This window comes from Mycetomoellerius zeteki, unplaced genomic scaffold (genome assembly GCF_001594055.1).
Source record: "Mycetomoellerius zeteki isolate Tzet28-1 unplaced genomic scaffold, Tzet1.0 scaffold4, whole genome shotgun sequence".
NCBI lineage: Eukaryota > Metazoa > Arthropoda > Insecta > Hymenoptera > Formicidae > Mycetomoellerius > Mycetomoellerius zeteki.
Window position 1 is genome coordinate 850,690 of NW_017257391.1, and position 10,886 is coordinate 861,575.

A 10,886-nucleotide genomic window follows, 5' to 3' on the forward strand; every position below is an offset into this window, starting at 1 on the left:
TTTGCATATACATACATATATATATATATATAAGTCTCATTCTTTTTCTTAAACAATGAAATTATTTTTCTGTATATATTAATGCGAAATAATTAATTTGCTACGCGTCGAATTGACAGCAGAAAATATAATTAATGTATCAATATTTTTCATTAAATTATTTTTGTGTGAGGAACGTACGAGTCACGCGAGCGCCTAATGGAAGATATTCAGTTTGAAGGAACGTTTGCGTGGTTCCATACAGTACAGGCGTGCGGTATATAAGTGGCGGTTTTCCATATTTCAGAGTCATTGTGAGTTCTCTGGTTGTCGAGATTGTCTTTACTAAATAGCTGTCGTCGCGTTGTCCTGATTTGTCATATAACAAGAGTTGGTGTTGGCGCTAATTTAAATGATGCACATTAATATCCATCGATTCGTGTTATTTTTATTATTGTACATCTTTCAATGCTGCCGAAGTCTTCCCACCGATTTTCAAAGCACCACGGGTAAGCATTATTTTATATTATTATCTTAAAAAAATTTACATTAAATTCAAATTTGAACTTTAAATTAACTTAATTATACTTTTTGTAATACAAATAATAACGGTGCAAATTAATAAAAAATATTGCTTTTACATATTTGAACTTACAATTAGAACAAAAATTGTTAAATTTTTTATAACATAAAATATAAGATTATATTATGTTTAAAATTATATGTTCGATATAAATGTGTTTATTAAAAAAATAATTTACATAAAACTTTCACTTAAATATATATCATTGTGTAAATTTTTTTAAATAAAATAACTTTTATTAAAAAAATTTTTTTATAATTTAATAATACTAAAAACGTGCTACGTCATTTTGGACGTAACATCAGTTTGATAATGACAGGATGCGATGACCAATATACATCTATCAGAAGTTCGTATATATATATTTTTTTATTTTATCTACCAGTTTTAAACCATTTTATATTTTAAATATGTACATATTTAGCACTTTATATTTTTAATATTGAGAATGACCCGATCGGCCTCGAAACGCCGTTTGTGTATTATTGTTTTATTTCTTAATTATATTATATTTTCAATTTAAATATTGCTTTTCTTATGATTCGTAGCCCTTCTCAACACTTTTATTATTAATTTATATTAATTGAATCATATTACACGATGTATTTTTTATAATTATTAAAAAATATATTATTTAGTAAATAATTCGTGTTTTAGTAAATAATACACTTAAACCAAACACATTGTATACCTATCTGTTTTATAAATTATAATACAATGAGACTATTTTTGATACATATTCATAGATTTCGTCGAGACATCAAACTGCGGACTTCTCGTGACCGTAATATTTTTCAAAGTATACATTACATACAAACGCATCAAGCGTAATGAATTGCGTTAAAAGAGCAGAATGTGTCCTATTTTTGGGTTTTAAAAGTTTCACAAGGCGTATTCTTTTAACGGAAATAGCGAAATCATGTATAATACCGATAATATATCACTCAGACGCTCTAACCTTCGATGGTCCTCATTAAATTTCGATACGTATCATATGTATGCGTTCACGCACACATATGGAACACGCACATCATGTTTGCCAATATATGTAACACATTCCATATTTCTCAGATATGGTAGCGATCGAGAATCAGAAATGGGGAGCACGTCTTCAACGTACGGAATTATTTCAATTTCCGAAAAACATTTCCCATCCTCATCTTCGCGATAAACGGTTTTTCGTGCCAGGTACCACAAAATTAAATACACAGGTGCGCTATATTCTAAGCATTATCTACAAATTCAAACATTATTTAAAATAAGAATGTGTAATAAAAATTAATTTTCTTTTTTAGAAATCAATATATCAAGCTTGTATTGCGCCAGGTAATCGAAAAGGTCATTGCAAGCATTTCAGTGGATGCATTCTATCAAAAGAATTCCTGAAAAGTTCAAACGCTGGGCAATTTATGGATTATATGTGCATAATTGAGCAGACGTAAGCTAACATTGTATTTTATGCATCAGTCATTTCATTATTAATGTTTTCCTCGTCACAGGTACATAGGTATGTGTTGTCCTGATGGTGTCATGACAGCTCGATCGGAAAATACGTTTGACGATGATTTAGCCAGCAAGTTACCAGTAATAGCGAGTTTGTATAAATTTTAATTATATATTTGAGAATAATTTTTAAAAATTATATTATTAATTAAACTATGTAAATATCATAAAATTATTTTTGTGATAATAACGATTGAAAAATAAATCTTTTTAACCGTTATAATTGTACAATACATTTTTATTTATTTATATAAAACTTCTTGCGATAAATATCCACATAAATGTTTTCATCAACTTAACGCATCTTGATGAAAATGCTATACACGTGCACTTTCATGACAAACGATATCTATCAATGTCTATCGCGATACTCGTAGTATCAAGTGTCTGTTTAGCGAGCGAGAGTACCGCACGTGTATATACGTGCTTCAAATTCTACTCTCGCAGGTCTCGACAACGACGAGGAAGAGTGGGACGAAACTCAAGGAAACGGGGACGAGAACGGGCTACCTGCCAACAAGACAATGCACGGCGATGCGAATTTGCGAAAAGACGGGATATCGGTCAAGCAAGAGACAAGGAAGCCACGAAGACCCAGAGGATGCGGCACAACCACGAGAATGAAAACCAGAATCGCGGGAGGCCAACCGGCTGACCCTAAAGAGTGGCCGTGGATGGCGGCTCTTCTCAGACAAGGAGTAGTTCAGTATTGCGGGGGTGTATTAATCACTGATAGACACATACTTACAGCCGCACACTGCGTTTACAGGTAAACTATCATATAAATATTCATTAAGGTTTTTAATGGTCTTTACAAAATAAAAAACAGATTTTTAACTCTTCGTCAGCAATGTGAAATTTTCATCCTTTTTAATAGGTCTTCAAACTTCTATTTTTATATTATTCCGGACTTTATAAAAATTAAAAAAAATTGTTACGTACTTGTAAAAGTTTCAACTAAGTTTTTACTATCATAAAGGTAAAATTGTATTTTATTTATTTTATAAATTTAAATTTATTTACCAAAAATCACAAAAAAAAGAATCGATAGTGCCTTTAAAGTCCATTATCCGACAAAGGATTACCTCAATATTAAATGCTAATTAATTAGTTTCGAACTATTTTTTTATTACAAGATATTAAGCAAAAATTCTTCATTATTTCCATCATAATTTTTTTCATATATGTTTGTAAATGAACAAAACTAAATTCATGTTGCACTCTATAAGCTTAAATAGTGCAAAGGATTGGTTACACTAAATACGACTGCATTAAAAAAAAAATTGCGTCAAGTGGTTGCAATAAAGAAAGAAATATTTGTATATAATATTCACTTCAGGATAAATGCGTATGTCCTCGTACCTCAGAGTTTATGAACGAAGATACGATCTGGTCGGTATTTCAGACGTAACACATTCATATTCTTGCGGTCATGACGATCGCGCTTAGACTTTGTAATGTTTCGGCGCGCTGGCACATTTCTTTGTTATTTTTGTCAGAGACGTTAATGTGCGATATATATCCGCTTTGTTGTAACCGTGAAATGAACAGTTAGAGTTCATGGGAATAAGTTACAGTTATCCTGCGTTGCGTCGTCGCAATCTTTATAGGTTCAATCCGCGCAACATCACAGTGAGACTCGGCGAATATGATTTCACTAAGTACGAGGAGACGCGAGCGTTGGATTTTATGGTGTCGGAGATACGAATACACAGGGACTTCAAATTGAACACATACGAGAACGACATTGCTATCATTAAGATCCATCGACCCACCGTGTTTAACAGCTATATCTGGCCCATCTGCCTCCCGCCTATTCAGCAATCGTTCGAGAATAAGGACGCCATCGTTACGGGTCAGTATTAGATTTACAAATAGATGTAATAGATACGTTATTTTTAAGCTGAAAATTAATAATAAAATAATTTGTTAATTTTTCTTAAAATCTATTATTCGCACACCTGTAGATGTTTTTTTAACAGCCAAAAATTGAAAAAACATATTACGCATTTTATATCAAATTTCAATTAATTTAATTTTTCAATGTTTAGTAAGCAAAATTTATTTATATTATTAGCTGTGTTATTACTTTACTAGAAATATTATTTTAAACCGCGTGAAACAATTACTCACCAACTAAAAGTAATATAACATCAATATTATAATTTCGCATTGAACATAATTGAATGTAACTGTTGTGTAACTCATGATATGTTATATTATATTTATATATTGTATTGTTGAGTACGAAATATAACATAAATATTACGTTACTTTAAGTTGGTGTCTACTGAATAGTTTCTCTGACACATTTCTACAACGGCGGAATGGGTGAAAGAAATCAAAAGATGCAAATTGTTTCTACAATCTGAAAATTGTAAATTTATTTTATATTGTAATTTTATTAGGTTGGGGCACGCTATTCTACGGAGGACCTGCTAGCACAGTGCTGCTGGAAACCGCGGTACCGGTATGGCCTCAAGAAAGATGCGTTCGCAGCTTCACGCAACTGATTCCGAATACTACTCTGTGCGCCGGCGCTTACGAGGGTGGCCGCGACGCTTGTCAAGTAAGATAATAATTTATTTATTCCGGAAAAGGGTTGAGGGCGATGTGATGTCGCGGTGATGTGATGAAATGTTAAGTGCGCATGAATTAACCAGAAAGACTTCATTTTTGCCGTCTTCCTAGTTGAAGTCCGTTAATATTTTAAGAGATGTCGAGGAAAGGACAGATCTACTTTAATTATATTACCAGATCCGATGAATCATCTCTTCTTTCAGGGTGACTCGGGTGGTCCGTTGCTGCATCAGCTCGCCAACGGCAGGTGGGTCAACATCGGGATAGTATCCTGGGGGATTCGCTGTGGCGATCCCGGATATCCGGGGATATATACTCGCGTGACTTCTTATCTCGATTGGATATTCGCGAACGCCGTGTTTTGAGAGTCACGTAGCCGTTCTCACGTGCCAAAGATTTTTCTACTTTTATACATTTAGAACTTTTTGCACTTACGTAAGGCATGCATTCGGTTGATGAAACGATCCTTCCGGCTCTGGCCAGCGATGCGACACACGGAAACGAGTTCATTAATAAAGACCACTCGATCGGACGCCGAGATAACTGTTAGGCAGTCTTGAAAACGACTAAACTTTATTTTCGGAATATTCATTGGTACATCGTTGAAAGAGAGATTGACACAGATAGAATTTCACTCTTCACGATGCTTCACACCCCTCCTGCCGCTACATCACGTTTACAACAGGGCGACCGCGGAATATCAGCCACCTGCACCGTTCGTCCATACATTAAACACGGGTATGCAATTGCGACCGCACGTGCACATACCTGTGTATGCATGTATATGTGTGTGAATACGCGCATGTGTGTATATGTGTGCATTCACAGATATATGCACTCACAATCGGTATTAATTTCTCAGACACGTCATAGATTCCTTTCGCGAGAGGCCCAGCCTCTGTTCGCCACAACTCTAAACATCGACGTTAGCTACGGTAACTTTTTCTTTTGCAGCCATATACATATATATATATATGATCTAATCTCGTAACATATACATGTACTTGCGTATACATATATATCTTTTTTTTCTTTTGTGTATTTATATATAACATCCTTACACGTGTAGGTACAGAATTTTGTATTTGCGCGCGTCTTGCGACGCGTTGCAAACGATAATATTTGTCATGTCGAGCATGCGACAATAAACACTGTGGCCGAGCTATGTCTTTTGTGATGCTTATATGTATATTTGCGATTCCGTAGACAAGTTTGGAAGGAAAAATATATTTTAATAAAAACTTTATATTGGAAGAAGCTTACGCAAATATTTCTATACAGAATGTGTTTGAGAAAATTTACCGTTCTATCCCTTACGATCAATTATCAATCTTGATTTGACTTCATTATTTCTCTCTTCTTCTCAGTAATTGCTATCGTAATGTAGAGAGAACGATTTAGTCAATCGCAATCATTTTTTGATAAAATGAATCCTAAAATCCTCGCAAAGGGAGAGAATCTAAATTCGCTTGCATTCGCGATCGGATCTTAATTAATTCGGCGTGTGAGGCTCGGCGGAAGTCAGATATTGGCTGCTGCTAACTTTGGAAAATTTACCGCTAAGCTAATTGTAAGCCCGTTGCATTTTACGTGTCGTTGCAAATGAATTGCATGGGGATGTACGCGCGTAAACGGGAAACGTAAACGTTCTTCACTTTGGTACGAATAAATAAAATGCACACATGTACGACCGGTATAATACTGTGTTCATATACAGAAGACTAAGTACCTTGGCAAAAGTACGTCACCGGTCGTGTATCTCTCTATAATTGTCTTTTCTTGTCTTCTTTTAGGCTCGGATCGTCCAATCCGATCATCATTATTAATCCTTATCGCACGATTAATTCACGATACTCATATTTATTCTAAAAATTGCATTAATCGATTGGTTCCATAATACCTTGTAGAAAGAGATCACTTTCAGCATGGAGTCGGTCCCGCCTTGTCAATTATACGTATATCTATTGCAATGCTAATAACATAGTCAGTATTTATGGTAAAAGCAAATTTTTCACTAGTTGATTACTAGAATCCTAATTTAATGTGGACTTTCTAGAAATCAAGAAATAGTCATGAAACTAACGTTAATTAATTCAAGAGAAGCACCTTTGTCGTAAATCTGATAGAAGACAATTGTTGCCACGATATGTTCACAAATCACTTTGATTACTTCCGAAACGAAGAATCTGAATTTTAAAAGCTTTAGTAGATCAGAATGATGAACAAATCCTCCGTTTATAAATTCATTCCCATCGCTCATTTCTCTCTTGCTTCAGTTTTGACCACGATCATATTTCGTTTTCTCACTAACGAATCTGAGCTCAGATTCCTTACGATATCCTTCGCAGGTTTGAGAGGTGGTAAGGTAAACATCGCCGAGGAAGAACATCTTAGAAGAACTAGACTCTGGGGACCGCGCCCGCAGGTAACAGGAGCGGCGCATTGGGACCGCTTTCAGTGTGATTGGGCATGCTCTCGGCCGTCGGATATACCTGGTGCATGGAGTTGTTTGCACTCGGCGGTCCACTCGTGCGATTGCGGGACGGCGAGGAGTTGCCGATCGGCGTCGCGACGACAGTACGCGGTGCAACCACCGATTTGGGCGCGCCGTTTCCAGTTACGCTAGCGAGACCGCAGGCGGGATTAACCGTTGCGGATCTTTGACCCTGAATCTGGTTCGTGGCCGACGACGGAATCTGTTGACCCGGATGTCCCTGCTGCCGCGACTCCTGACTCCTCGACTGAATCGATTGCTGGGTCGGGTACGGCTGGTCTAATTGACCCTGAAATTTGTGTTGTTGGCTGACGGACGAGAGTGCCCGCTGCTCCTGTTGCTTCGATTGCGTCGTTTGAATTTGCGTGGTGATAGGAAGTTGATCTTGAAGGATCGATATTTGGCTGACAGTCGTTGTAGGATTTGCCTGTTGCACATTGTTGTTCGTCGGTTTTTCGCCCATCAACCAATAAGTGGTCATCGGACCTTTACCCTGCGAACATTGGCGAAAACGAAAGATTATTTTGAATTAAAACGATCTGATATTATTCACTGCAGCATCCGATAAAATTTAATATTTTATAATATTAAATTAACATCAATATTTTATAAAATTTCATTCAAAATACATATTCGTTTAATATAACATTCCTAGTTTATATACTAAAGCTGAACTATAAGAACTTGTAGTTAATACAGCTCTCAAATATTTGTTGAAAACAATGTACGGGATAATTTATTCATAGAGACGGAAAATGATCAAATGTGCTAACAAAATTACGTTCATAGTTAGTTACGGTAGATGATGATTAAGAATCAAAGTTAATGCAATGTATAGGTACGTAGTTCCAGAGATTTAATTAAGGTCATCCTGTGCGATGGGATTCAATAACAAAGGTGAAGCTATTATATCGCTTTGTTACGCGATAGAGATCTGCTAATGCGTTTAACTCCGGCCCGTTCGTGAAATATTCAAATAAGCGGTAGCGTGTACAATAGCCGAGTGGTATACGAAGTACTTGAATTTTAATTCCTAGTAGGTAGCCCCACTACTATGCGCGAATTGCGTATTTCCACTGGCGCTATCTTACTAATTAATTGCATACCTCTGCAGAGTTACGTGAATGCCAGCAAATGCACGCGCGCCCGTTCGAGCTTACTAGCGACCGCTGAACTTTGACCCGAATTGTACGGTAAACGATCCAATCACTCCATGGACGCCTTCGTCCATCATTCGAGGTGTACTTAATCGACCGACGAGTCAATGAGATGTTTACGATTGTGCGTTCGAGGCAAACCGATCGAATCACAAATAAATAGCAGATCTATAATAGCGGTCGCTTATTATTGCCGTTCACTTGAGATATTGATGATTCCCGTGATATCGGAATCGTGATCTCGGAACTATGGCGCGTCCCTGTCGTGTCATCCGCTTTATCACATGGACATCAGTGACACACTGGACGAACTACTATAATTTCGACGATGCGACGTCGAAATTAATGCCGCCAGCGGGAATTGTTCTCTTCCGGGAAAACGGAGACGGATCGCACCTGTGAGCAACGGACAACGTGATGCACATGATGCATGTGTATTAAGCAAGAGAGCGTAACGCACTCGGTTATGGTAGATCATCTCTGAATATGTAACGAGAGAAATGCGCATATAGAAGCTAACCGTCGAATACGACTGCGATATATAACTCACGGCCCTCCCGGAGGTGTAAAAATGTGATTTGTCGAAGTTAAGAAAGTCGAGTCCCTTGTTGAAGGACCGTTGCCTATACCTTACGCGTTAAAAACTGAAACCGGTAACATCCGATAAAATCTGCATAAATATTTTATAAAATATAAATATTTATATATGTATACTTATTTATTACATAAATATTTTATAAAATGTAAAGCGTTAGAATAAAATTGTGGAAAGAGATCTCTTAACGCCATTCTAATAAATTGTAACGTAACACGGTGCGAAAAACTCATATTCTATAAACTTGTATTTTTATTAGCTTACAGTAGAGGGTAGCTGACCATTATGGCACGTAAAGATATTTTCAATGGCGCATTTAAAAAAGTACATAATGTAAAAAAAAATTTTATACTGTAACAAAATATAGCACAATAAAATAACACTATAAACTATTTGAAACAAAACAGAACAAAATAAAAAAACAAATTTTGTTAAATAGAAAAAATCTTTTTGTTTTTAAAAGAAGTTAATTATTACATTTTTTTTATTAGTATTAAGCTTTTTTCTTAATTCTGCAGCAGAATGACGCACCAAAAATCTCGAAAGATCTTCATAATAGCACACCAGATAAAAAGAGGCCATTCCTGATATAATATAAAAATAAATTAGAGATTTCTAAATATATATAAGCATCATAAATAATTTTAAGTTATTGAACGTTTTACTGCGTAGTAAACATAATATTTCGTTAAATTGCGAATATGAAGATTAATTTGCAAAAAACTGTACAAGGATGCATGAGATAAAAAGATTTGCAATATACGTCGCAATCTACGAAACGATCGCAACTGGGCTCGCGCAATGATCATTCTCTTCACCAATATTCGCCACATTAAAAATCACAGTCTCGTAAGATACAAACTTATAGGAATTCTTAGTCTTTTCATTCTCAAGGAAAAAAGCAACAACTGGGTTCGCAAATAAAAAATGAAGTAGACAGAAACGTATTTCGAAATTGAGGAAAAATCGTATATGTCAAGGACTTACCTTCAATATAACTTCTCCCCTGCAGATGAGTTCGAATGTGCCAAATGTATCTAGGATTTCCTTCGTTTTCGGGCTGACATGAATCTTCAAAGCTGTCGCAGAAAAATGAAAACTTGTTTTATACGCGTCCTCTAATCCTCTCACAGCGCTAATTCGGAATGATTAAGATATATTACGTAAAACGACCAGTTAAATACCAAACCATATGATTGCTTCGCTTATAAACATTACTTTTGTCGTCCATTAAGCCTTTACATAATTATCGCGACAGATTTTAATGTCTTTGAATGACGTTTAGCGGGTTTATCCTATATGCGGAGTGTATACAAAGTATAAAATGACATCTCGAGTGACTATCTTTTAAAGTTAGTTATTTCAAACATAATATATATATACATGTATCACTTTCTGGTAGAAGAATTTTTTTAAGGTATTTATTGATTATTGATATATTCCGTAAATTTATATCTCTAAAGATACACTGAAAAAAACCTGTACGTAAATACAATAATTATTCAATAAATATATTCATTGAATTAATGAAAATTGGTCCAATATATTCTCATAATGATAAAGATTATAAAACTATTACTAGAATTCATTGCAAGAATGAATATGTAATTATATAAATGTAACTAGTTATTATATCAATGAATTAACTGACGTTAAAGTCGGACATTGATTAACGATCATTCATTGGACCAAAAATAACCAAAATTTTTTTTCAGTGTAATATATTAGGCTTTAGTATTATTTTAATCTCACAAAATTAATTCCGACAAGAGAACATACTATAACTTTGTTCGTAAACCGCTTCAAATATTGAAATATGACATTTAACAACTAGTGAACATGAGAAATAAAAATTAAAAAACATTATTGGACTGAAATTTATGCAGAAGAGCTTTTCCAATGTGCTTCACATGAATAAGCTCGTTTTGAATCGGTCGCTTCTGATGATAGTGCACTTTAAGGGGATCCTAAAGCAAAGCTCGAACTCCGACAAAA

The 10,886-nt window shown here is 35.2% G+C and overlaps 2 protein-coding genes across 4 annotated transcripts; one reads left to right on the plus strand and one right to left on the minus strand.

Annotated features, from left to right (window-relative positions):
• The first annotated feature begins 303 nt into the window (after positions 1–303).
• LOC108726211 (proclotting enzyme) lies at positions 304–5,016 on the plus strand. 3 transcript variants are annotated; one of them, XM_018453651.1, is made up of 8 exons: positions 304–488; positions 1,634–1,773; positions 1,858–2,000; positions 2,062–2,156; positions 2,513–2,834; positions 3,676–3,920; positions 4,474–4,634; positions 4,849–5,016. In XM_018453651.1, exons 1-8 carry the CDS (start codon positions 392–394, stop codon positions 5,008–5,010), a joined length of 1,365 nt encoding a protein of 454 aa, XP_018309153.1. In that variant the 5' UTR covers positions 304–391; the 3' UTR covers positions 5,011–5,016. The 3 variants fall into 3 exon arrangements, with proteins under 3 accessions (XP_018309153.1, XP_018309154.1, XP_018309155.1); XM_018453652.1 differs by having other exon boundaries at positions 3,676–3,917; positions 4,471–4,634; XM_018453653.1 differs by having other exon boundaries at positions 1,643–1,773.
• Positions 5,017–7,023: 2,007 nt separating this feature from the next.
• Positions 7,024–10,122, minus strand: LOC108726197 (uncharacterized). Its single transcript, XM_018453635.1, has 3 exons — positions 10,110–10,122; positions 9,879–9,970; positions 7,024–7,632 (listed from the first exon to the last, which is right to left on the minus strand). Exons 1-3 carry the CDS (start codon positions 10,120–10,122, stop codon positions 7,045–7,047), a joined length of 693 nt encoding a protein of 230 aa, XP_018309137.1. The 3' UTR covers positions 7,024–7,044.
• Positions 10,123–10,886: the final 764 nt, after the last annotated feature.